The sequence below is a fragment of the Tigriopus californicus genome, chromosome 3, assembly GCF_007210705.1.
Source record: "Tigriopus californicus strain San Diego chromosome 3, Tcal_SD_v2.1, whole genome shotgun sequence".
Classification (NCBI taxonomy): domain Eukaryota; kingdom Metazoa; phylum Arthropoda; class Copepoda; order Harpacticoida; family Harpacticidae; genus Tigriopus; species Tigriopus californicus.
The window spans coordinates 3249393-3277295 of record NC_081442.1 but is presented as its reverse complement, the minus strand read 5'-3'; the positions used below and the strand labels follow the sequence as shown (position 1 = coordinate 3277295).

The 27903-nt window shown below is 43.7% G+C and overlaps 2 protein-coding genes and 1 long non-coding RNA gene across 4 annotated transcripts; 1 reads left to right on the top strand and 2 right to left on the bottom strand.

Moving 5' to 3' along the window:
- Positions 1–25: 25 nt before the first annotated feature.
- On the bottom strand, positions 26–516 carry LOC131878497 (uncharacterized). The gene is made up of 2 exons (XR_009373030.1): positions 374–516; positions 26–300 (listed from the first exon to the last, which is right to left on the bottom strand). It is a non-coding gene; the product is annotated as an uncharacterized LOC131878497 (long non-coding RNA).
- LOC131878481 (E3 ubiquitin-protein ligase UBR2-like) lies at positions 64–9018 on the top strand. Its single transcript, XM_059224461.1, has 18 exons — positions 64–161; positions 1066–1434; positions 1503–1940; positions 2051–2224; positions 2298–2856; positions 2928–3115; positions 3216–3373; positions 3443–3639; positions 3710–4324; positions 4385–4598; positions 4672–5211; positions 5288–5563; positions 5644–5989; positions 6061–6258; positions 6336–6518; positions 6636–7226; positions 7627–7765; positions 8752–9018. Exons 2-18 carry the CDS (start codon positions 1078–1080, stop codon positions 8949–8951), a joined length of 5373 nt encoding a protein of 1790 aa, XP_059080444.1. The 5' UTR covers positions 64–161; positions 1066–1077; the 3' UTR covers positions 8952–9018.
- LOC131878482 (uncharacterized) lies at positions 8973–27187 on the bottom strand. Of its 2 annotated transcripts, XM_059224462.1 has the most exons (11): positions 23500–27187; positions 21572–21728; positions 15121–15198; positions 13230–13480; positions 12883–13149; positions 11185–11335; positions 10971–11114; positions 10559–10892; positions 10358–10402; positions 10045–10134; positions 8973–9916 (listed from the first exon to the last, which is right to left on the bottom strand). In XM_059224462.1, exons 1-11 carry the CDS (start codon positions 26173–26175, stop codon positions 9130–9132), a joined length of 4980 nt encoding a protein of 1659 aa, XP_059080445.1. In that variant the 5' UTR covers positions 26176–27187; the 3' UTR covers positions 8973–9129. The 2 variants fall into 2 exon arrangements, with proteins under 2 accessions (XP_059080445.1, XP_059080446.1); XM_059224463.1 differs by lacking the exon at positions 10045–10134.
- Positions 27188–27903: the final 716 nt, after the last annotated feature.

The following is a 27903-nucleotide window of genomic DNA, read 5'->3' as shown; positions in this document are numbered from 1 at the left end:
TTGAACAAATCATTCCTGAAATAAATCAAATCCATCAAGCAAATCATATATTTCTTTGCGGTGGCCACACAAAGCCCTAGTCACCCTGACGTCATTCTGCCCATTGACTCCGTTCTCTCATGATTCAGTGAAAAACACCACACGTCCCCTCCAACTTGAACGTAAGAATCCGCCCATAAATCGCTCACCACGCCCTAGATTCAACCACCCGTAGCTTGAGATGAGTCTCTTAGCCATCTTCGACAGGGATTTGAGCTCGGTCAACCGTCTAGTCTTGGGGATGGACCGCCTTTTCGAAGGCTGCCAAGGGTGAATGTATGTATGTAGGTAGGTAGCGACTAGAAAGAGGAGACACACACCAAGAAGTACGTACCTACTGGCTAGGCATCGTAACACACGGTACGTCTCTGGCCAACTACGCTGGATTGGGTGGTAGGAAGGACTGTGGAAGCCCGCCCACGCGCCACTTTATGGGTGGAGATTGATCAGACGCGGATGTCCATCACCATCTGCCATCAACCATCAACCAATGGACGACTGAATGAATGTCTCGGGTCAGTTTACGGCTCAGTTCTCGGTTGTAAGTTGGTAACCAGTTGACAGCAGGCAAGATGAAGGTCATGTGTACTCAAAGGCTTTGAGGTCATCACTTGGCCTTCATCCAACTTCTCGAGGTGAGTGGAGCATCCGCCGGATTCTCGACTCGGGGGTCAGATCAAAGTTTTGGGAACGGTAATTATTTGAAGTTTCCGAAATATCCTACTTTTGGTTTCAAACCAGTCGGTAGAAGTGATGGACGTGAGTGAAGTTGATCTTCAGCCATGATTAGAATTGGTATTTCAAGACCACTTAGGATAGGTGAATAGGCAGGATACATGTCCCAGAATTGAGGCCAAACGGAGAAAGTGGGTTGGGTTCGAGAGCAATGCGTGGATTGGGGATCAATTGAAGTCTGATCGATTCGAGGGCAAAAGCTAGACATGACCTCGAGGTCTTGAGTGTTCGTTTGATTACGATTAATAGTGAAAGCCTGGCTAAATGAGACCATCATGTGTTTCCTCGTAGTGACCGCCCACAATGGCCTCAGGGCGGATTCCGGCTGGGGCCGAGACCTCCGATGACACGTCGTCCAATTCGTCGGGTTGGGAGTATTACGACGACGACGTGGCCTTGTCGGACTTTTGGCAAGCTATGGTGGACCGGCAAACCGAAAATCCCGCTCCTTTGTGGCTCAAGATGGAATCCGAATCGCATCCTGGGATTGAAAAATTTCTCGAGTTCTGGCGAGTCATGGTGCCGCGATTACTGTCACCCATGAATGGCAAGACCTCCATGGACCAGACCTACGATAACAACCGGATCAAGGCCGTGCTCCTGGACCCGTTGGAGTCGTTTATCGCTGGTGGAGTGGGTTGCGAAGAAGAAGTGATCAAGGTGAATACTTCGTGACTATCAAGTGACTATCATGTTCTGTCAATGCGTTCCATCCTCCATCCACATAGGTTTTGGCGCAGAATGATACACCCCCGGCGCTTTGTGGCTACGTGTTCAAGTTCGGAGAAGCCGTTTATTCTTGTCGTGACTGCGGTCAAGATACGACTTGTGTTCTTTGTTCCGAGTGTTTCAAGCACTCTGAGCATAAGAACCATCGGTATCGCATGTCGACGACGGATGGAGGTGGGTATTGCGATTGCGGCGACCACGAGGCGTTTCTTCAACACGCCCTCTGTAGCAAGCATTCGGCCATGAACGTGGATCAGATCTCGAGTGGCGAAGTGCTCAAGACGTTCCCGGAAGAGATTAAGAATCGCTCCCGGAAGTTGTTCCACGAGATCATCCAATACTGTTTCATCGTGACCTCGGCCAAGAAGAAGTACGAGGAGCTCTTGGTTGGAAACAAAGAAAAGGAGCTCTGGCCCGAGTTGAAGTACTGCTTTGAGGTAAGCTCTGGGCTGATTGTGACAGATATTTTTGTTGCCTTTGGTGAAAGGGGGGAAGAGAGACGAAATGAAGTCTTGGATCTCATGCGGTTGTGCTTTGTTTTGTGCAGTTCAGCAACTATTGTCTCATGATACTGAACGACAACTCCCACTCTTACCCGGATGTGACCGGTTTCATTCGGAATTCATTCGGCTCGGCTCATTGCTCCGAGCGGCAAGCTCAAGATCTGACTGAATTGGCGGATAAAGATGGCCGATGCATGCTCAAAGTGAGCACTTACAAGGTAAACCGGATCAACTTGGGTGTTTGTCTACCGTTTAATTAATCATAAAGCCTAAATTGAACTTGGAATTTAGGATTGCGCCACTCTTCGGGACAAAATCGATCGGTTGTCCCGTCGCCAAGGTCTACCTATTGGGACGAGTATCCTACCCGCGTATGTGGTGGCTCATCAGAATTTTGCCATTCGTCTGATTGAGTGGCTCCCCAAGCTCTTCCACAAATGCTCAGGATTCCGGGCCCTTTTCGCCGAAGTGGCTTTGTCCATAGAGGAGCCAGATCTGATCATATTGCCCAACAGTGACAAGGACGAAAAGATCAATGCCGCTAAGGCAATTCTGATTAATGATCACCGAGCCTGGAAGGAGTTACGGAAAGCCTGGATAAACGTGGTCATCGAGGGCATCTTGAAAGAGTACGACTCCAAGCTGAAATTTGCTCGACTCTTTGCTCGGAATTACAAGTTCATCATGGATGAGTTCATCCGGGATGAACAAGAGTCGGATGTGACAATTGTAAACCTGACAGTGCAGATGTTCACCGTGAAGTCCATCGCACACATTTTGATCGAAGAGGAGAATCTGTTCTTCGAAGTGGTCAATTTCTTGAAGACCCTACTGTCGTCCCACAATGATGGTGAATTAGTCTCTTACGAATACGATATCATGAACCAATATAACGGCTTGAAGGGCCTTGTTGCATTTTAGATCAATATTTCAAGTTGGAATCCTGGATGGAGGATGAGAAGGATCTCTACTTGAAGTCGCAATCGGCTATCACAGATCTGATGTTCCTCCTCCGCGTTCCCATTGAAGAGGGCCGTTATAACGACACGGTACGAACCAGCTTCGGAAAAGGAGTCGATAAGTTCGTTCAACTACTTGGTCTTCTCCAGGTGCGTGATCCATTTATATGCACTCATTGCTAACAGAATTATACTAGAAAAGGGTCGACCCTTCCGGTTTATGTTTTTAAAACTGGTACTTCCTCTTCAGTTGTCGGACCCTTTCAAGAGACAAACCGGTAATCACGTTGAGTTCGAATCCCGAGAATGGGAATACGTAGGAAGCATGATTGCATCCTTGGCAGGAGTGAGTGGACAGATTCAGAAATGGTGTAGTCGAGATAAGACCATTCTGATCAACACCACTTCGTAAGTATTGTTTAGCTTTCATGGAAAAAGGTGTCCAAGTATGATCGTCATCTACTCTCTTTACTCTAGTTCCATTCTGAGAGCCATCACGAATCACAACAGTGATTTTCACCTCGAGATGAGTGAAAAGAGTTGTCAGGTTGGCTCGGTTCATATCAAATATATGGTCCCAGAGGTCAACATCTACACGGAAAAGATATCGGTCAATGTGCCCTTTCAACGCTTCTTAGCCAGCATTCTCCCCGCATACAGCAGTCACGCCGGGGGTAAAACGGGCCATTTTACAAAACCGCCTTCCTGGCCAGTGAATGAGAACATGTCTCCTTATGATTCCAGAATTTGCCCGCAAACTGAAGCAACGCATCGAGTCCCATGGAGACCCGGTTCTGATCGCCAACTTCGCCATCACATCAGTGGCTGTTCTCTGTTCCATCACGGCGAGTTTGTGGAAACGGAATGGCACACCAGTGCGTGGACGAGCGTTCCTGTACCACAATTTCTACACTTTCCCGTCATTGAAGCGCAATGACTTGATCCTCCTCCAAGCCACGGCTTGTCTCTTGGAAGATCCGGGTCGCTTGGTCATGACCTTACTCCAACGATTCCGTCTCATCTCATGGGCCAATTCCAAGTTGGAGTCCAAGCCGGCCTTGTTGGCTGGAGATTTCATTGAGAGCACGGTGAAGATGGGTCAGGAGTTCCTGGGTTTGATCACAGCTATCGTCATGGAACGGCACATACATCACGTGGGCAAGGTGTCGGATCGTGAGGAGTTACGGCATCGAATGATCCAAATCTTGTGTAGTGAAGGCATGACTCATTCCGTGGTGGTGAAAAAGCTTGAAATAGGACAAGACGACGTGCCTTTTGGCGATGAGGTACTGAAGGAGGTGGCCGAGTTGAAACCCTCACCAACTGAGCGTGGCAAGAAAGTGTACGAGGTCCGGCCAGGTAAGATGTGGAATCAATCGTGCGATGCGTGGTTCCCGAGTATTTTTTTTCTTCTTCCAGAGTTCTTGTCCCATTACAATCCATTTTACTACTATTACTCGCAAGAACAGCATTCCAAGGCTTGGGACAAGCAGATCGAGATCAAACTGAAGAACAAAGAGAGATCAGTGTGTCCTCCACCGGAGCAACCTCCACTCACTCCCGTCTTCAGCCGACTCACCAAGATTTTGTCCTCGGCTCCAATGATGCAAGTCATCGAAACAACGCTAAAAAGGTACTGGAGGTCGTCGTGCTAGACAGACTCTTGGGGTGAAATAGTCGAAATTTTCTTTTATCCATCTTCTTAGGGCCTCGACCAAAAGCAAACTGTCAAGTCCGAAGATGGTGATACAAGTGTGTTACCTAATAATGCAAGGATACCAGGATGACATCATGACCAATGAATCGGATTTTGCTAAATTCGCCGAGGATCTCGATTTCGTGGGATTGCTCCAAAAGGCACTGGAGCCCGTGAATGATGAACTGAAAACAAAAGAGCTTTCTGAATACATTCAATACACTTTGGATCGGGCCAATGAGGCTCGAGAATTGATTTTGAACATCACCCGATCCGACGATCGGGAATCTCCTTCAACAAGGGGCGATCACGAAGAAGCTCAAGCCCGCAAAAGACGGGCTGCGGCTGCGGCCAATCGTCGACACAAGCTTATGGCTCAGATGAGTCAGATGCAGGACAAGTTCGCCAAAGAAAACGCCGCCGTTCTCGAGAAAATGGAAGTGGATGTGGAGATGGGAGCAGCATCTGGTCACGTACTTAAAACGGAAGATCTTGTCGATCCAATTGCCATTGGACCGGGAAAAACTAGTATCTCTGTGTCTGAGCCCAAGTAAGATTGGGCCTCCTGGCCATGATAGTGATATCAGGGGAGGAAAACGTCATTTCTGTCGGCCATTCCCTTGTAGGTATACGTGTATTTTGTGTCAAGAAGATTCCACTTCTCTGAAAGCGGATGGCGAGGACAATGCTTTCGTCATGGCGGCCTACATTCAACGCTCAATGGTGTTGAGTCAAAACCAAAATTGGTCGGATCGGAACCGCGGAAAGTGCTCGGAGGAGTATCTGCCCTCGAGTCTGGACTGTGGACCTTTGGTCACCAGTTGTGGGCATCCAATGCATTCGCTGTGCTTCCAAAACTATTTCGATAGTCTGGTACAAAAGGAGCGAGAACGTCAGCACCAGTAAGTGTGATCCCCCTTCCCTCAGGCTAAAAAACTGACAACGAATTTTTACTTGTATTCTTCTCTTCTTCTCAATTTAGCGCCATGTTCCAACTGATCATCAATTACAATGTGAACAAGTCTGAATATCTCTGTCCCATCTGTGAGCGTTTGTCCGTTGGCTTTTTGCCCCTGGTTCCATCACTTTCCAAGCTCTTTCCCCTCAATGCACCGTCTGAAATAACCTTTATGGAGTGGATCAAAAAAGTGGTCGTGAAGGCCAAGTTGAAGGAGGTAGAGAAGCTCAAAGGCGAATTCGTACCCAGGAGTGTCATCCCCAAGCTGGTGACCACCAATAAAACAGTTCTTCAGGCGACCATTCAACCTTTGAAACTGCCCCGAGACTTGATCAGCCAGATGGGCGTGTACTCGGCCAATCTAGGAAATGTAAGTCACCCGGTGTTATCATCCCCACGGTTTAGCAATAGCCGTCCTTAACGAATGCTTACCTTCACCAGAGAGCCCTAGATTTGGCACCCACCGAAGAAGATTTCCGCCTCTACCAACTCTCTTATGAAGCCAGTGCTTTTGCGTTGCACATGACACAAGCGGCCAAGGAACATCTCAAAATGACGGAATCCCTTTCCTCTCGAGATCAAGATGCGCTTCGATCTCTGATACGCACCTCTCTAGTCCTTCCCATATCCAAAGAGAAGGTAAGCACACTCTTTTGATATTGCGTAACACCGATTTTGAACGGAGGTGAACTTCTCATTCATGAGAGTTATTTTAGGCGGGCGCCACGAATGGACACCACCTCCGATATTTGCGAGCGAACGCAATCTACCTTCTCTCGATCATGCTACTTTACGATCAAAAGGTTCACATGTTGGAATTGGATCCTCTGAACTGTCTTATAGCACTCACAGCCGCATTGCCCAACTTTGGAGATGAATTGTATTCATTCGGAAAACATGTAAGACATCGTTGGTTTCTACAACTAGTTTCGAACTTCCTCTTTCGAACAAAGTTATTATATTCGGTGACAAAATTAGAACATCAGACCAAACCTTTCTTTTCCTTTTCATAAAAGGACCATCACATTCTGAAATTGTGCTTTATGATTGAGTTGTTGCAAATCCTTCACGGATTCCACCCCATCCCCATCCTTCGCAACGAAGACGGAGAGGAGCAAGCACCTGTTCTTCCTCCTTCTTGGATCGAAGAGGAACAAACCATGACCAGATTGTTCCGTGATCTTGCCGCTCACGTGGGCCATTCAGACCGCGGAATCCCGCACAATCTCGCCAGTCAGATCAAAAAGAAACTGATGCACTTTATGCGGTGCGCCAGTCTTTTCTATCATTACTATACAGACGTGCCTTTGCCCAGAAAAGAGACCTATGTCGACCTGTGTTTGTATTTGGGATTGCCCAATAACCTCAAGGCCGTCCTGGACGATGAGGGTTGCGTCGACGTCTTGCATAGGTTCATGAGGAGTCCAAACTTGAGCCATTATCCCAAGCACGATCGACCACGCAAAGTGAGAAAGTTCATTGATCTGCCGCCGGATTACACCACGCTCATCGACAAGGCAGCCTCATTCAAGTGTCCCAATAGTGCCAGTGGAGAGTCCAAGAAGCCCATGCTTTGCCTCGTTTGCGGCGAAATGATCTGCTCTAGGGTAAGTGAGCATTTTTTGTACAATGAACTGAACTTCTTGAACTAATCTCGATTGTCCACATATTTCCCTCAAAATGCTCGACTAATTTGATTTAATCGATCCACAAATAGTTAACGTGCTTGAATGGATAAAAAAAATTTAAAAAAAAATAATCATGGACGTATCCTTTGAACAGTTCGTTCTCCAAGAATGGGAGCATATCTGGTCGACAAAACGAAGTAGTGATAAGGATTTTTACGAGCCGTGCCCGTGTCCCGCTGTGTGCCCGCATCTCAATTCAGTCTTTTGGGAGAAGTTCAAGGCTAAGCCAATCATAAGGGATAATGGGGAGACATTTTAGGCGACGTTATGTTACACGTTGCTCAAGATCTGAAGTTGATGTTTCCCATATTGGTTTCAGAGTCGTTGTTGTGAGGTGAAGATTGGTTCCAAGACCTTGGGGGCTTGTAATGCTCATCTCCGAAATTGTGGATCTGATGCGGGTATCTTTTTGAACATCAGAAAGAGCGAGGTGATGATTCTGACATCAGGAAATCGAGGTAACTGGTTCGAATATCATGCAATGTAATTGTAGCAGAAACTCAGGGCAGAGCCCTCAGAATTTTCAATAACAATTCAAACTTTGTATATTCCTGAGTAAAGTCTTACTCAATTATCCAACCATAAGCTCGAGTTGGCTCAGTTGCTGTCCGTCCAGCTATTAACAACAAATCCAAGGCTACAAAATAAGATTCCAAATATGTTTTTCAAATTGTTAAAAAAAAAAAAAAAGATTAATCGTGTTGTCAGTTGTTTTTACTCCTCCCTACTGGTCGGGATCCAATGTAATGAATGATAAGAGAGCAGAATAATATTTGATATTCGAGAGCTAGATATGGAATGAAGGCATCAAATATTTCTGATCATCTGTGTTGCAACTACTAAAATGAAGGCAATTGTTATAAACTGACTTAAGATTGTATTAATATGGTCATGAATGAAGCAGGAGAAATTGTCAGTACGCTTTCACCTAGTTTTGTTCCTCGTTAAAAAAGTTAAGCCTTTTTTTATTCCCTGACCTTTTAAAAAGTCATATCAGCTTATCCCCTATTCTGGTAAATTTGTTATTGTCTGGAAGGTAAAGAGAGAAAATAAATTGGGAAATCATGTTTAAGTGGGTTTTTTTTTTTCCCGCATTTTCAATTTTTTAGTACCCATACTATTTAAGGACAAGACGAACATGCGAAATTTAAAGAATATGCTATTTCCTCAGAATTTGAACTCTAAATGATTTTGTGTTTTAAGCCTTGCAAAATGTTCTTGGTTTTAAGTGCCTATTCAATTTTGTGAATAAAGAAACCGTAAATGGACAAAATGAGCCCTCTTTGGCACAGACCATTATATGAATGAAGAACTGTTTTCTAATATTTTATGGGTTTTTTTGCATATTTTTTTGCATATTTTTTGCATATTTTGCATATTTGATAGGCCTAACAATTCCGTTTTCTAATGGTCATAACCCAAATATGTGTTCATTTCGACGCAGGTGCCATGCTGCAATCGCCTTATGTGGATGAGTATGGGGAAAGCGACGAAGGATTTCGTCGAGGCAATCCTCTTCATTTGGACGAGGACATGTATTTGGACCTTCAGCGTTCTTGGATCACGGCCGAGATTCCAGACCGAATTTCCAGGGAGTTTGATAGTGAAACCCTGATCATTCAGGAGAACTGGCATAGTTTGTAATTGATATTAATAACAAGTGTATGTCGCTCAGAAAAAGCAAATAGAATATAACTGAAGTTTATTCAAAGTCTTGTTGCATGATGTCGGTCCTACTAGAAGTGACAGAAACAGAAGAATTAGTATGAAATTGGTGGACATTGATGTTCACTTTGGAGACTCCTCAAGAGTTCATAAATGTCTACTCGGGAACTTCCAATCGCACATCCGGCAGTTCTTTCGTAGGATGCCGGCTGTCCGTATAACGCTTCCGAACATATTTCTTGGGCTCCCTCGAGGGCGTGGCTCTGGGTGTGGCCGATTCAGACTCAATATCGCTCAAACGTGGAGCTTCCAGCACCTCGCTTTTAGCCCTCACATTGGCAGAGCCTTTGGCTTTGGCGGGTGGGACTGGTTGGAGTACAAGGGGATCGCCTCCGGAAGTACGAGCCATGGAGTGCCCCAAGTGTTGGAGAGGAGGCGGGGACATGGGTGGCGAGCATGTGGGCGTGCTGAAGGTGGATTGGTGAGGCGGGGGTGAAGCCAGCAAACTCGGAGTGGTGTTGCCGGATCCAAAGAAAATCTCCGAGCTAGGCGTGCCTCGTGTTGACGACGCGGGACTATACACCACGGATTCAATGCCACGCCCGCTACCCGCATTCCGTTTCGGTGGCTCATTCGCATTATAAGTGGGTGACAATTGGCCGTCTTTATCTGGACTAAAATTGCCCGACCGCTTGGGCAAATTAAACTTCAAAGTTCCCTCGGCGGAAGGCGGTCGAATCTCGTGAACCGAACTCCGACTGCGATCGCGTTGGCGGTTCCGCAGTCCCGACCATCGTGAGTTCTCGGTGGATGAGGCTCCACCATCGGAGTGCTCGGAGCGATCGCGTAAACGCAACCAAGAACTGGTCGATCCTCCGCCTTCAGAGCCCTCGGAGCCTTCTCGTCTGGAGCGTTGGCGGAATCGAATAGAGCCATCTTGTCGACTGGAATGAAAATTGCAAAGAGGTCCCATTGACGACAACTGAGTGTTACTTGGTGATGAAACTGATGACGAGCTATTGACAGAAGTGCTTGTTAAGACACATGGATGGTGTATTAATGAAGAGAGTACCTCAAATGGGACGCGAGTGGCGGGTGGTCTGTGGCGGACGACGAGTCAAGGCGACGCAAGCCTCCCACATCGGAATGCAAATGGGCCACTCTATTAAAACGCATGCAGCAAGTCGAGAACACGTCCAGAGAGGAGGAAGGGGAGGGAATAAGAAATGAATAAGAAAAACGACGTCAGAACATAACAGACGACACCAAGAGTGGCCCAATGTGTGCAAAAGTTGTGCAGTGCTTGGAAAAATGATAATTAGTCTCGAAGTCACATACATGCAATACGAATCGGGTCAGGTCAGGGGGGGGACGATATGAATTACCTGTCGTTAGGGCTCTCGTACTCCTCGTCATCTTCTTCCAAGATCCTGAAAGTAGACGTACACGTGACACGTTAGACCGCAACTCACTCCACATATGTCCACTCATATTATGGGATCATGTCAATATCTGGACAGAGTCATTTCTCCTCCCAAACGGACTTGAAAAATATAGGAAATATCTTCACTTCATCTTAAGCTTACTCTTGTCCAGCCAAAGCGCTTCGTCGCTTCAGTAGCGCATCGTGAACCTCGGGGAGCGTTTCCAAAAGCGAGTGATAAGCGTCATTGAGCTCTTCTGCGGGGAGTTCGAAGATCTGGTCGCGTTTCTCGATCAAGAGTCGCACCGCTGTGACATATTCCATACGCTCGGGAGTCTGCTTGGCCGGAATGGACGCGATGATGGCCGATGGAGAGAACGAGGTCTTGCCCGACACATTGGAAGGCGAGGGCTCGTCAGAGAACGTGTGCAACAGATTGGGCGCAAAGAGCGTAGCCAGATTCGAAGTGTCCATCTTATTGCCCGTTTCAACCGTGCCTACGGAGAAATATAAAGGCCATATGGTTTTAGTAATTGTCGCTTGTTCGAGCACGTCATAAAGATCCAGTGATATACCATCGGCTGCTGCGCGGTCTTCGGAGTTTTCGGCGACCAAACCCAAGAACTGCAGGAGGATGAAGAGGGTATCGCGGTTGACGCTGGGCAAGAGTTGAGTGAGACGTTGCAAAGCCAAAGTTTGCTCTTGGGCACTGGACAGTTCTGAGAGAGAAAGTATTTTAGTTTTTTTTCTTTTCTGATTGATTCTGGTAGAGCAAGAGCCTTGACTTACTTTGAATAGCGAGGAGACCGGTGTGAAGTTCCTTGGGGATGATAGCGTCGGGTAGATCGCGGAAGAACTCCTTCAGCAACGTGGCCACATCGTGGACGGCAATATCCTCGTTGAAGATAATGTCACCTCCGTTGTCAAATTCTTCGCGGAGCTAGAATGAATTGCTTCATGAGTATTTAGGGATTGCCCATCCTTTAAAAAATCATTGTTTTTGATTGGCGAATAAATCGCAAAAGTCGTTATCCAGCAATCGCCTGGTGGACAGTGTAAATGTATTAACTAGATCTATGATGAAACTGGCTAAGTAGAATTGACTTTTGTTGTCAATCAATTTTATAAGTTAGGTTCTGGTAGTCTAAAAAAAGGTTCAACTTGCAAAAGATTTCTCATTAGTTTTAAGCTACTTTCGATCATGGTTGATTTTTGACTCCTACAAGTGTATCATTCTTCATTACAGTAGAGTAGTTTTGAATTTCACCGTGCACCCAATAATTTGAATGCTATCGTAAGTTAATTCAAATAAGTTAAAATTCTCGAAGTTTCTTCCGTTTCTAACTTTCCCCAAGAGCAATTTGGCATACTAAAAGGTCTAGTTGGCAGCGGTGAGCATGGGTGCCAAAAATCTAATCCCTTTAATATTCAGCGACGTAAAGAGGCAAAATTCACGACCAAAAACCAAAAAGAGAACCCCTAAAGAAGGCAAAAAAAATGCATAAGACAAGACGAAAAGAAACATTATTTTCTGATATCAGTAACATATTTTCAAATAAACAACTTGGCCAGATCTAGGGTACAACCTGTAAATATCTCATCTCATTGCACTCACAGTGGTTCTAATCTCTAATTAAGTGTTTACTCGAATGCCAAGAGTTGGTATTTTCTGCGCTAAAGAAACAAAAGGAGCATTTTTTGTTAAATAATCTTTGAAAGTAGCTAATATTATTACTTTAAGCCACTTAAAGTACATTATAAAGAATTACTGTCGAAAATCTAGTCAAATAATGTTATCAGTACTCTTAATTATGCACTGTCATAAAATTTCATTAATATCTATTTATCAGATGCTTAGTTATTACACTTTGAATGATGTATTTTTCAGTAAAATAGATTGAAAATGGCCTATCTGTAATTTAAGTCATTGCCAAAATTAAATGATGTGCTTCCTCGATAGCTTGAAAATAAATGATATTCTTTAATCATCGTTAACATTTCTTTAAAACCTAAAAACTGTAAATCATAGTTAATGTTGGCATTTAAAACTTATTAAGGTTATGAAATTACCGATCAGTTTTTCTTAAACATTAAAAGCTACGTTAGCCAATCATGTAGTTAAAATATTACAATGATGCATCTGACAATCTCTAGTTTTCAAATTTGTCGCTATTTGCAATGATTATTTTCCTACGTACCAAAGATCTTTTTCATCAAAAGTAAAAAAAGATTTCTCAAACTTCAAGATCAAAATTGTTTAAACTCGTGGTTGACAATTATGACATCATAGTTGTGATCTTTTTTACTTTTAGTAAGTTTTAAGTGCCATTATAAACAATTTTTAGCTTTTTTTCAATGCTTCAGAAAAGTACAACATATAGACTTATTTTTGGGATTTTGAAAAAGCATATCATTTTTCTTGGAGATTTCTATAAGGCATAACCGGAGCAAAAAGCACTGACAGAAAAATCCATCGTTATCTTTTACCTGTCTGACTCTCTTCTTGCTCGAGGAGACTCTAAAAATACCCACAGTCCTTAATCCATGAATTTCCAAATGTCGGATACATTGCAGAACGATGGCTGGAACATTGGGAAAAGGTCCTGGGTTCTCATCCTGGTCCAATCGCTCGAAACATGATGCAAACGAGAGAGCATCGAGAGCGGAGCACTGAGACCGTCCCAAACTGGACCTTCTGAAGTCCAGGTTATTCAAACTCTCGCACGAGCCTGCCGATTGTATGGGTGAGGAAATCTGGGGGAAAGTAAAGTATTTTCTCATCAGTAATTGAAAGCCCTATCTGATGTATGTATGACTCATCAGTGATCATGTACCCGAGTGTCGGATGCGGTTCCCGGGCCAAATCCAATGCCGCCAGTTCCAGCTAAAGATCCAATGCTGGTCCTACTTTCACTTCTTCCAGAAGGTGGTGATGTGGTTGGTGTTGGCACGTGAAGCTCGTCAGTACTTGGTATGTCACTGGCTGTGGATCGTTTGCGATTGGCAGCCAACTCGACACATTGGTTTAGTGGAACGCCAAAAACCGCCGGATTAGGATTGCTAGGATTGTTTGAAGCCTTTTGGTCTGGAGGTCAAAAACAAGGAAGCGTTTTTAGGACGGTGCGAGATGCATTCATATCAATTGTCTATTGATTCGGCTGTATGGTTAGGCATAGACTTCTACAGTAGATTCTAATTCAGAGGTTTTTGGTTTAGGATGGAGCTGGAGGATTCATCCCCTATGCTATGGATCCTTGCATAGTTTTAGCGTCTCCCTGTTAAAATTCATTGCTGGGCATCATTAGGCAATAATTTGACTTCGTTAATCGGTAAATTTGCTTCTAAAAAGGTCATTTGTGTGTTAACTTATAATCTTTGATTTGGTGAACTAATGTGTCAAACCTGATTAAATCTGGCAGAATTAGATAAATTGTCAATCAATGGATACCAACACCAAATACGGTTTGTCTCAGAAAATGATTCTTTTATTCGATCATCCAAAAAAAAGACAAACAAACGATTAACGTTTGACCTCAAAGTAAACATTTCAGCGGACCCGTTACCTAATGCAAGCTCTTCTGTCAATCAATCCAAAGGAAAAGTAAGAAAGACCGTTCATATTTACCCTTGCTAAAAAGTTCAATTTGTTGATTAGCGTTGATCGATTTGACGCCCACCTTTGCCATAAACAATATGGCGAGCTAGATATGACTACTCAATCATTCATTCATATGAACGCTAAGTTGGGTAAATTGCAGGCATGTTCAAGTGTTAGATTTAAAAGATGTTGAGAAGAAGAGATGTTAAAAGATGTTGAGAAGAAGACATGTTAAAAGATGTTGAGAAGAAGACATGTTAAAAGATGTTGAGAAGAAGACATGTAGACCATTTCTGCAAGATAATTTCAAGGTCTATAAAAAGTGCACGTCTGGTCCTTCTTTAATCTTTTTCTTAAAATTCAGTTGCTTCCTAATTATGTTCATAGTGCCCCTCTAATTAGGTTGTATATTGCTTCAGAATCTCGCCAACAATGTCACTACATCAAAACCAGACAATATTTGATGCACTTTTTGACAAACCTTTTAAGCTATTTCGCAGATTCTTAAGATAAGGTTCAAAGGGCATAAAACATTGAGAACCAGGACGCGATAGTCAATGTCGAGAAGTGGGATTCGGTCCAGAAATTCAAGTTGTCCTCAACAGCCTGGGACAAACAGTCGTCTGTTGTCGAGTCGTTGTCCCATGTGTCCAACAAAAGTGAAATAGATAGTTGAAATTCCTTCTGAACAGCAAAGCTTCCTCCATGACAAGCTAAAGTTTTATTCAATGAGTAATGACTACTAATAACGATATTGCAATCTCTATCCAAATCACCGATTAAGCGTCCAGTTGGAAACCTCATTTATTGAAATTAATCAATCGTTGTCAATAAACATGTATAAGATGCACTAATCGTATGTACTAATTGGTTCGAAAGGAAGTGTTTAGACCAACAGAAAGGCCTACCATTATGTGCACATTGCATCTTTAAAGAGATAATGTACAACAACATTTACGGGTGCAGTTTTTATCTCACCCAATGGATATTTGAAATATGTGCCAAAAATGAGAACTTGTTTTTGGATGGCTATGAAATCCTATACCGCACAGAAAAGACACAATTCGTCATAGCTCAAATACATATTTGGGATAGGGATTTTTGCTTTTTTTTTTTACTATTCTTACCTTTCTCTTTTCTTAAAATGCGTTTCGTTAACAGATAACCTCTCTTCTTTTGCTTGGAATCGCCCTTATCACTTGGTTCTGAAAAGAAAAGAAAAAAAACCTTGGGATCATAAAACAAGGATAATCGACAAATGAACCATCTGTAACACACCAACAATTAGATCCTACAACCATTTTTTTGTACGAGATTCATCCACAATTGAAATCACGGCAACCAGACCCATTCAAGTCTGCCCGCTCTCAAGTCTCAGTTTGGCCGCTGAAATCGTTTTGTCGGCAAGCAAAAACTCGAGTCGGATCGGAAGTCAGAGAAATTCTGGCGAGAGTGATCTGTAAATTCGCAAAATTCCTCGGTCAGTGGAATTTGCATCACGTGTAAGTACGAGTATGTGCGTCTAGTAGAAACAACAAAGCTTCCTCAGTGTCCAACTCACTAATGTACGATTCGTATGCCAACTTCCCGGAGACAAGATTGAGTCATCCTCCAAGAATTAATCTTCAAAGATACAACAAGCAGCTCATTCTGGTGCTTAGACACGGAACAGAAAACGACAAGACAGGCTTTTCAAATCAAACATTAGGGTGACACTCTTCTGTGCCTTTCCCGAGATATTCTTCACCATGTGCTCACATGAAAAGAATGGGATTGCACCTACAGATTCCAGGCGGAACATTCGCCATTGATTGTAATATAATGGGCGATCTCAACCGAGAGGGGGGACTAAATATGGATAAAATCCCATTCAATTTGCCTTAAATACCCTTGTAAAGCTCTATCACTTTAACCTGCTGCTAATACGAGAGCGGTTGTTGTCAGGGATGAGAAATCCTTAAAAGCCATTTTTGACCATGTGGCAGAAAATGGTGGCAGAAAGTGGCAGAAATTCCTTCAAAGTCGAATTTTGCCATCGCTGGTTGTTGTTCGTCGTGGATCATACAATGACCAAAAATTACTATTATGATCCAAAAACTGACTCATCTTTTTAGGGCATAAAACACTCTTTTGTACTCGATAGCTGAGGGAAGCTTAACGGAAAGAGGTTTGGACCATCTCCAAGCAAAAATGTATTTTTGCAGAAGGCATTGATTGCAAAGCTTAGTGATAGTTCACAATTGCCAATGCAGAAATTATGGAATAAAGTTTCACCAACAATTGGAGCAATATCAATGGCAAGCTTTGGCAGAATTGGTGACCTATGTTATGATTATCATGATAAAGGGCACAAACAGGAATAGAGCACTAATCATCATGAATTTGCTTCCACATTGGCATTGATCTTTGGACTCCATTTATAATTCCATTTCAAATCCACTAAAGTCTGGCTATGATCTAATGGAATTTTAGAGTCACCTAGTTGTCTTAGTTATAAAAAAGGTCATGAAAAATCATAAGCAGGGTTAAGGGAACATTTTTGTTTTCGGCGCTAGTTGGTAGTCTTAGTAGGTATAGATGGTATGGACAAAAGAAAAAAGCAAGAGCGCCACCAGGAATTGACTTGAAACTAAAAATATCTAGTTTCGTTTCTGGTCAATACCATGAGAATGAAGGAATGTGCTGGTCTTTGTATCAACACTAACACGACTTCAAGTTCTGTGCTCGCAAATGAGAGCTCCATTCCGTTAGCCCATCAATAAGCCATTGGTTTTTATGCCTCGCATATTTCTTGCACTCTCCATTCAGTGAAATACTTTTGCAGCTTGGGTGCATGCACGTAACTTGAACGGTTCTTCGACTTTGGCCACATTCAGAAGCACGAGCCAAGAAGAATGCCTCCGTCAAAGAAGCGGAAATTAGATTCTTTCTAATCTGAGGCATGTCCCCAATTCCTCTGGATCGCACCTCTGACAATGGACCAAAACTCGTCCGAATTCTTTTACTGAGCCCGACAGAGTCTGATCAATTTTCCTTGACGCAGTACGTACTATGTCTGTCTGTCTGTCTGTCTGTTTGTATGTATGTAGTAAGAACGTGGGAGAGACAAAGTTGCCAGTCCATCCATCCCATCCGTCCATCAACTCAAGTGCGTGCGGCGAAAGAACTCGAGATTGGGCATCGATTACTCATTGTGATTTACGTTCAAATAATGTCGTGGGTCACCATTATCTACCACCGTCGGGTCTATCACTCGTTAACCATGTCTAATGCCTGGAACATTTTGCTCCACAATTATCGATGCTGATCCAAACCGAAAAGGATTGATTTGGAACTCGTCAATTCACGTGATGGATGCCCTAGATCTGCATCTGATTGACCTATTCCACATTGTGGTTGCCCCATGGTGCAGATGAGATTGGATGAAGGCTATGACTTTTTAAAGTTCTTGGAAAAAGTTCGCACAATCGAAGGCCAGCTCATTGTGGCACTTAAAGAAGGTAAAGGTGCTTGCTTTTTAACTGACCACATTAGAAAATCATTATTCATACTTGAGGACTTCATGTTCGTATGCTTATTTTAACACAGTCGTGCACAACATGTTTCATTTTATTTTCGAGCAGTAAGGCTGGAAGGGTCAGCAACGAAGCCACTTACCCATCTTATCATCCATTTAGTACACTACCAATAGGTAGCCATTGTCTGTGTCATGCAACATAGTTCTCCGTTTGAGGGTGTGGTTAGCGTTGCTAAATCATGTCTCCTCCATAAAAGATTGTTTTCTGGGACCGGGTTTTGAACCCACGAAACCACAAGAGAGGATTCTTGCCTTGTTCGCGCTACCTCTTAGACCGCTCGTTAAAGTCTATTTTAAGCCATGTCTGGCGGACGAATGTTTCTTCAATTTTATAATGAAAATGCCAAAGATGATAAACATCAGAAGACGGCAAAAAGATCCACAAGCCATTACTTAGAAGTGATTCTTAAAGTAAATCAGGTACATTAGGAACCAAACTTGAATGCGTCACTTAAAACAAACTTGTCCCTTTTCGGTTTCCTGATTTCATAAAATGGTCCTTCTATACAATAAAATCATCGTTAAGGTGAAATGAACTTCAATTGAAAACAAGTGTGACTTTTTTCAAAACAATTGGAATTCATCCAATAATCTGGCGTAGTTTGAGCTCAAATGAGAAAATAGAATGCCCTGTAACAACAAGTCATTTTCATACAAAACTTAACCCTTAAGAGATTCCAAAAACACATGCTTGCAAGGATTTCTCCCATAGTCCCATGATTTCATATCGCCATCCACCAGACATGCTCTTGCGTTCCATTTATTTCCTGCGTAAGTACTTTAAGCGATTGCCGGTCCAAATTTTTTACGATATCTCGAATGTACTTACTGTTGTTGGTCTCTGTAACCTAAGATCGGGCACAACATTCAGAGGCTTCGGTCTCTGCTTTTGCTCCCCAATGACCGGAGTTGTCCTTGAGTTCCAGGTCACACAGCTTGTTACTGTTGTGTTTGCTATTGCTTCTGCTACTCCCTGTTGGATGAAGAAGCCTGGATGTGAACGTTCTCCATGATCGTCGTATGGCCTTCTACAAAAAGCACTGCGCCCATCAGCATCAGTACTCATAGACACACATAATGTAGAGGGTATGATGTATGCATATGAACAGGCTCAAAGAGTTGTATCAATACTTAAATAGAAGCACATGAGCAAAAGGTTTCGGAATATAAATGACACCTCACAGATAAACATACTTGTGCCCATGTCCTTTGGTCTGTCTCGCCATGTTGGACAAAGGCCAGACCTCTATTAGGCTTCCTTAAGTGAAGGTTTCTCAAGGCAACATTCATTAGGAAGAGGAAACAAATCTACGAGTACAATCACGTTCGACAGCTCTGTTTATTTCTTTCCATATCCTTTTCCGCACTTGAATGCAGACATGTGTGATGTTCTGTGGATATCAACTAGGTTGTGTGTTCCACATAACATAAAAAACGTTAACTTGGTTGCTTGCAGTGTGTGCAGGCCACACTTAATTCAGAAAAATGTCGTTTATCATTGGCAAGTTTTTTTCTAAAATCGAAATGTCAATTATCTTGGGTTCGAGGTTAATAAGTTAACGAAAATAGTATTGATTGTGTTCATTCGTGATGAGAGCTGCAAACCGCTTAAAAATCTGATGAATTGCCATTGATGACACATCTCAGACACAGTCAGATAAGGGCATGATCTTTGGTTTGGTTGGCCATGGCTTGTTCATAAGCACGCCGTTGCCAGTGAATTAGAAAGAAAAATATGGCACTCAAATTATAAATTTACATAGTTAGTCAAAAATTTTGTTAAGAAATAGAGCAATTAACACAGGATAAATGATTCATCAGTTACTAATTTTGATTTAAAGATTATCAATATCCAAGCATCTTCAGGACCCTGTTTTACCTACGTATGTCGAACCTAAACCATCCCTCCGTGCATCAAATCTCTTACAATGTAACTTGCAAGTTTTGGGCCCATTCAAACATGCAATTTGAACCTACTTGGACAAAAGGCCATCATCGCGTGATTAAAGGTGTCAGATCGCAGAAGTTATTCTCCACCAGTCAGAGGCCAGTTTTTTTAACGTTCGTACCGTAGAAGAAGTAACATAGAATAGTAAAAATCGAGTTTGCTGTGGTTTTTTATGGCAGCTGAATCGGTAACCAGTGGACAGTGCAACTCTAACTGATGGAGAGCAGCGCCTCTACAATCAGAAATTATACCAATTATACCAACCTTCAACCAATTTTGAAGTTAAAGAATAAAGCACTCTAATCCAATTGTTGCAAAATTTCATAAACTCGATTAATTTCTTTGTTGTTGCTTCTATATGAAATTACAACAAATTAAATATTCTAGCCTTTGAATTGACAGACAAATTGGAGGAAGTAATCAATCGAAAGCTTTGATTGATTGACTCGATATGAAGCACCACTTTGGTTCCCAATTTTGAATACAGATGGGGTGTTCCAAATGAATTTATGACGTCAAAAGCATGAATGACTAATTGCTGAGATACGTTTCACAATTTCGAAATCTATTGGCAATCTTTTTTGAGAAATTTGTAATGAATGTGTTAACAATACTTGCTTGCCCTTGCACTTTTTTGTGACCATATTTGGCCTACCGTACATCCGCCTTGGTTTTTTGAGAAATTTGTAATGAATGTGTTAACAATACTTGCTTGCCCTTGCACTTTTTTGTGACCATATTTGGCCTGTGATCACGAAAATTATAAACATATTTTGGTTCTTTTTTTGTATTGTATTCATTTCAAGGACCATAAATATCAGCGTGGTGAGCGATTCTGATATGAACGAGAAAGGGTTTAAGCTGTTAAATTGGCCAGAACACAGCAGATAATCCTTGAACAAACAGCAATCTGTTTTGCGGCAGTTCCTTCGTCCAATTAAAAAGCACTAGAACTCGCGTCTTATCCGAATTTTCTGCCTTGTTAGCAATCCCCCGTGGATTACCCTCAACATTAGAGCTCGGATGCCGTTGTTAGTAATTATATGCATTGAAAATGAACAAAATACAAAACATTAAAGATTTGCTTTCAAGATTTTGTTCTCTCATTAAATCATTTAAAGTTCATGAATTCAATCAATTTCTTAAAGTAGTTAAACACCTTATTTGAAACTAATCTAGCGAGACGAAATGCACAAGGACTATCAAAAATATGTCACGGTCATGTAACCTAAATTGACATAATTTACAATAATTATGATGACGATTACTAAATGACTTTTTCCTAAAGATTGAAGCAGGATGGTACGTGTCTGGAAGCACCTTTAATTGTGATTTGAAGGCTTTCAAAGAAAACATGTGTGACCTTCACTATACTTTTTTGAAATTGTTTAGAACACACAAAATTTGTTCAACTTTTAACTCAAACAAATTAAAATAAAGGCTAAGCCAGCCTACAAGCTACATATTCTAAGCTAATAAGAAAAAAGTGTTTTAATCAAAATATTCACCACCTAATCCGAGCCCTAATCATCATCCTCGATATCGTCATCGCTGATTGTCTTTATTGCATCACAACGACTAAAGGTCACCGCGATCAGTGAGGATCGATATCTGGGATTATTTTTCTTGAATTTTTCTTGTCCAACCTCCCAGCACAGCTGCTCGTGGCAGGCAAAGCAGGGAAAAGCCAGGTCTGATGAACATCGTGATCACGATCATCTCCTCTGAGGAAGCTCTCGAAAGCAAGTGGTCCACATCCCGCGTGTTCAGCAATTCTTCTCCACTTGCTTTCATTCCTGCCCTCATTCGTCCCTCCCTTAGTTTGTTCCAAAGCAAGATAGCTGGATGTGCTCATGTATGAGAAGCAAATTGATCAATGATATGAGAACTCAAATTTCTGTTTCAGACCTTGTCAATGAGCACAAGTTGGAGTTTGAAATGTTGCCCATTCGCCTTTAGACTCTTCAGCACTTCGAGTGCAATCATCAATTACAACGGCTTCGAGGAAATAGCAAAATACAAAAGGCTCCATATGGAACTGTCTTTTGCTTACCTTTTGGAATGCGTATGGTTGTCCCGAGATCAGATTTGTTCAACTTCTGGAGCGCCACCCGTTGCAAGGCCGCCCGCTCAAAATCGTGAAGGAGCAAGAGGTTGGTGGGCTCCAAGGTGACCTCTCGATTGGTCACGTGATGCCACCGGCAATTGGACTAGAAAGAAGATATATGTACACTTGTAAATACGGGTGCGCACGATGATGAATGTGGCAACGTGCAAAGCATCGCACCGATGAAAGGATGAAGCAAACGTCACGCAGGTCTTTTCTATGAAACGTAGTCACACTTTCGAAATTGCCTAATGGTTAATTTAAACACATGAAATGAATTATCATTTCCAGTTGTTCCGCTATTTATCCGCCCTGGTTAAACATGTACAGCATTTGGAGTTTTTGTGATTCCAAAGGGGTAAAAGGATTCCCTTCATGTCTTCCTTAGACCACATAGTACTTGGAACGTACGCCTATTCCTAAGAGTGGGGTGAATGCCAAGCTTATGGATCGTGAGACAGCCGCACGATCCCATGTCGCATATTTTCATCTCTAGGGAGTCTCCGATCAATCGTCAGCAAAAAATGAGACTCTCGACGACGGAACTCAATAGCGGTAAGGCCCACTATGTAGTATGTAGTAAGTTGAGGGAAAGATTGGATGGCCTTGGGCTCAGTCCAAGAGAGGGAAACATGTGGCGAAAATGTTTCTTCAATGATAAAGAAGGTATGCTTTACGAAGCCTGTTTTTTCGTCTCTCATTTCACAAGTATGTCAGAGTCCAAAAAAATCGTGGGCTTGTGAAAAAGGAAAAGTCGGAGCAGCTAGCGCTTTCTCAGCGGTTAATATTCACTGACGTAGAGATTTCAATGTTGAACAAACAAGAATGTCCTAAATTCGTCCTTGACTCCTCTTCTTCTTCTTCTTGTGTGTATCGCCACTTATGTACTAGAAGCTACACTCTCCCGCACATTTCGGATCCATTGGCAAAGAAGAGGCGAAAAAAACGAAGCCCTGGACCTTCCCAATCATCCCAAGTTTTCTGGGCATGAACGAGGAAAATGTCCATTCATAAGTTTTGCTTCGGAGTACCTTGGGTCATGTTGTAATGGATTGGGAATGATTTTTGCGAGGTCTCTTTTTTACTCCCGTCAAAGGTTGCTCGTCGCAGCTTAATTGGATAGAAAAGCATGGCGACTCCACTCTCTTGGCCACAGAATCGAAGATTAGACAGGCACGCACAAAACTTTAAATGTGATTCTAGCGTCAAGAAAAATCCCATGATCCGTGAACTTCCGGACCAGATTCCTTCTAATAGCGTTTGGTGCTGATTTGACAGATGGATTCAAATGAAGGGAATGTGTCATGCCATAAAAATATTCATATTCATAATTACTGACATACTTTGACGATTGCTCTGAAGGGTTGAATGTATCTAATTATTGTTAATTGGTTATTTCTATGATGTGACTAATGGTTTGTAAGTTTAATCATCCCGCCTAGTCTCTTGATCTTGATAGTCTATACTATTGCCTGACGCCTACTTCATATTTCAGTGTCTCGATTGAGCAATGGGTGGGCATAGATCGGAGGTCAAGACAGTTTTGCCGTTGCGAGGCTCTCTCAAGTCCAGAACTGCCCTCCGGCTCCAGAAAGGGGCAAAAACTGTACTACGATTTGATGGATGTGACTGTTTCTCCTTGAACTTGGGCAAATTTTGATAATTTTGCACAACGGGAAAAAGTGAGGTGAGACAGATGGTGGGAAGGTGCCGTTTTGGGATCGAAAATATGCCTGCTTAGTCCGGGGCTGCAGCTTACTATGTAAGTGCTCGAAAAGTGCGTTGGGCTTGACCAAGTTTCCTAGAATTGACCTGACTGACTCAGTTCCACTTGTTTGAACATTTGCAATTAAGGATGGGATCGGGAGCTTTACCTGAGGGGTCCAAGATGGACTCTTCGTAATACTAGGTCGGCTTTGGCTTTTCGAGCGGGGTTTCCAAAGCTTCTTGGACAGGATTTTGGCAGAGCCACTAGCACTGGTGCTGACCCCGCCCAGTCCAGCCCCGGACAATCCCATGTTACCCAAGCCGGCAAATGGCTTGGATGATATCACAGATGCGAGGAATGAAGAACTTTTGGACAAGTTCGAGTTACTTCTAGAGACACTGGGCGTGGAGGATGGCGTGCCAGCCAAGCCCAACCCTCCACCAACACCATGGGCGCCGCTATTGCCACCGCCACCAGCCGTACCTCCAATTGACGAGGATGCAAGTGAGGGCATTGAGGACCTGAGATTCTGAAGTGCACTAACCGGGATGAAGATCCCGGTGTGCTGCATGTCATCTGGATGCGTTTGCGAGTCGACACTTTGATTTCGACTCCGGCCGCCATAGGTCTGTTGTTGGTGGGATTGTTGGGAATGTTGCGAAGAGGGTCGGGACACTCGAGTCCTGGCGGTGATCACTTTTTTACTACCCCGGCTTCTTATCACAGCGGTCCCACTTTTACTACGGCTACTGAAAGACCTGGAAATGGCACTATCCATGCCAGCGGGCACAGTGGGCTGAATGCCACGTTGAGACTTGTACCAGCTCTCTAAATAATTGTAGTAGTCTTCAGGGACGTTCCCACTCTCAAGGGAGGACAGGTCTCCGCTATACAAATGGGAAAAGAAGTCCTTTTCGCCATCAGTGCCCGGAAGCAATGGTTCATCTGGAACTGGGAGAGACAGCCTCCGAGATGGAGACCCAAGGGAGTCCGAGAAGTCACTCATGGCGTGGGAGAGTTTTCGTTGGGCATCAGGAGTTGGATCCACTGGGGTTTTGATCCGCTTCAAGAGGTACACCATGGGATCTCCAGCTTGGGTTTCGCAATGCTTCATGCCCTCAATGTAGTCTTCTTTATATAAATACTTGGCCTTGATGTTTCTCAGAGTGGGGTCGTAGTTCATGGATCGGAAGCGGTTGGCCTTTTTGTGGTCATTCGATTTGGAATTTCGTCGGACCATTTTCAGGTACCGCATCACTGAATCCCCCATCATATTGGCTTCCTCCTCGTCCAACTCTCTTTGGGCCTTTTCCTCGGCCTCGCGTGCCAATCGCTCCTCCTCTTCCTTTTGCCTCCGTTCCTCTTCAACCAGACGATAATACTCTTCAGGCAATGGTTCAGTTTGCATAGCGACGTTCACCATTCGCGGTCTTCGTTCGCCTCGGAAAGAAGATCGGCCCACGGAGTCAGCCCCGGATCCAATACCAGATTCATTTTGAGGATGCTCAAAGTCCTCTTCAAGGAACATATCTGTCTCACCATATATCTCGGCCAATCTCTGCTCGAGAAAGAGGTCATCTGGACTGGATGGACTGAGCACGCCGGAATCATTGGCCGAGGAGTCTCTTCTCCGATTGCTGTAGTTGGCCAAGTACCATTCCCGATCGTCGTCGGTGGCATAGGATGCTGGTAGTTCCTGAAGAGTCAACCCAGAAGGCAGTTGAAGAAGGGAGTCAGAAGAGGGTGGCGTATAATTGGGCCCATCTCCAATGGGAAGAAATCGCTTCCCAACTTGGGTGAATCCGTCGGGAGCCTTTTCTCCGGCCGGAAGCATGATTCGCAACTTGGAATCTTGCGGGTGTTTTGTAGTGGATGTTTGATCCTGGGGCTGAGCTTTATTCAACTCCCCCGAGCTGGAGCCAAGACCAGTACAAGCCAGAGATCTCGACGAGTTGCTAGAATGGTTTGACTGGTGTGCAGGACCAGAGTGGTCTTGAGATGGAGCGAACGGTGGTAAATCGGTTCCAGACATCCCCGTGCCGTAAGGGGAGGGGAAAAAGCCGCCTTTACTCTTATGAGCCTTTCCCATCCCTCCATCTGCATTATGACCACCTCCCCCAAAATGGCCAGTGGAACTGGAGCTATTGGATCCATAAGTGGAAGCACTTGAAGTCACCATCTTCGACCCGGATGATCTCCGTCTGTTGGCCGATCCCGCACGTCTGGCCCCTTTAGTTCGATGAAAATGGGTTCCAGTCGGGATATTGGTCGGGGCAAAGGTGGGCTGACTATTGAGGGCGGCTCCCGGTCCCAGAGGTACGAAAGGTCTGTTGTTGGAACCGGGATCTGTGAGATTGGCCGAGGAAGTCGGTATAATAGTCTTGAAAATCTCATCCTCTTCTTCTTCCCGTAACAATTGAAGGCGTATCACTTCGTCCTCGTCTTGTTGGGCCAATATCTTGGCCCCACTAATGATCCGATTTTTGGCTAATAAAATTCTAACGTCCTCTAAAGGACCCTCCCAGATCACAAATTCTTGCAATTGATCACAGATCCTTTGGTAATGGTCATCTAGCTCCTTCATCTCCTCCAGGGAGTAAGCTTTCAAATCCTTGCCTTTCCTCAGGGCCTCCGGGATCAAAAGTTTTCCGGCATCCGCCATGTACCGCCAAGTCTTTCTGGTGACGAGCCATCGTTCCTTCTTCTTCGACTTTTGATTCGGACTCGTTTGGGTGGCAGCTGTGGAGGTCGTGGTTGTCTTTAATGTAGGAGTGGTGGCACTGGAACTGGCCACGTCTGAGACGGATCTTGGTTGTGAACCTATGAAGAGCCACGTGGCCATGGCTCTGGCCTCTCAGGGCCCTTGCTTGGGGGTGGGCGGTGAGAAATGGTCCTTATTCAGTCATGGGCAGCAGGAACATGAAGTAAGTAGTCATTTGAGAATCCCTTCTCTGTTCGTCTTGAAAACCCATGATCTCACACGCGCACAAACTCACAGTGGCACACTCTTTGTGGGACACAACACCGCTCTTCGCTCATTCGTGTGTTCGTGTCCTTTCTCGGGGATGATGATATTCGAATTTATTCCGGTGTTTGAAATTCAATCATTGGCGTGGTAATTGAAAATCATTCCACCAAAGTTATCACTGACAAAGGCTGGCCAATTTATCTTGAGGAGGATGTCTGGGCCAGTCTTGAAAGTTCTGTCTTGATTTCCAGTTTTCCCGTCTCTTCACGTCGAACTTCTAGTACTACATCTACTATTACAAAAACAACTACCGGTAGCAGTAGTAGTAGTAGTAGTAGTAGTTGTTGTTGTTGTAGTTGTAGTACCACCTCCACTATTGCTACAACTCCTATTCCTCGTGTCCAAGTCGTTCCCAGCTGTTATTGCGTTCCACCTTGTTTCGTCTTCTGTTCCAAGGTTTACCCCAAGTGGTAAGACGAAGTCCTCCTCCATCTGGAAATCATCAGTTATCGCCGCCAAGAAACGTAGAAGCACTCAACAAGTTCAGGAACTGAATTCGTTGAATCGTCGAATCGTCGAATCATCGAAGGGGCCAGATCAACTCGACTTGGGGCAGAAATCGTGCCCGATGGAATCTGGCTGAGTGTTCTTTGAGGGAGAGCAATCAATTATTGACTCTCGTCTGCAATAACACATCCAAACCTGCAACACCACCACACAGGGCCTATTTCATGGCTGTGTCAAACACACGGTTCCAGCATCGAAATGGGCTCACTAATTTGGTTCCATTTCAGTCATCTGGCTCACTATCACTCACTCGGAGTAACCTTCGTAGTCGTGGGGAAATCTGAACTCCTCAATGATTGAACGGCACGCCAAGAGACTCTTGAAACCTCCTCTTGGCCGTCGATACTTCGGAACTGTTTTGTCCCTGCACTGGTAACCCTCCTATGCCACTAAAGATTGAAGGCAGAATAGGATAAGAAGTAGTCGTCGTAGTTGTTGTAGCAGTAGAAGAAGACGAAGAAGTAGAAGTAAGCAAAATTGCAGAATGCTATGTAGAAAAACTGTGGCCTCTTCATCCCCGCATTGTTACGAGCAGTAGGCAGTCTCATCACCATCCTCGTCCCCGTCCTCGCCTCGTCCTCATCCCAATGCTGAACAAGTCAAGGGAAAGTTGAGTTCTCCCAAGAGCAAAACTAGATGGAGAACTTGCCTGTGTGAGGAAGCAAATGGACTGTCCCAAAGAGATACATGTGACTCTCATGTAAGATTCAAGCTCTGTCGGGAACAATGCCTATATTGCTCCCTTTAATGGCATCGCAATCACGAAGTCTGAATAACAAACAACAATGAATTTATTGACCAGGATAATCATATGGGATACATGATTGCTTTTATGAGAAGGATTCGGAAAAATTAAGAGCTTAGTTTGCCCTCTTTTGAATAAAGGTTCTCCCGAGCTTTTGCAACAAGTCATAACTCGAAATAGTGATCATATCTCAACAAGGTGAATCAGACCTGATATTTGAAGGGAGAGAAGATTCGAGCCAGCCTCATGGAGGTAGTCATGAATACGTTTGTTCCTCTACTCAACTCATG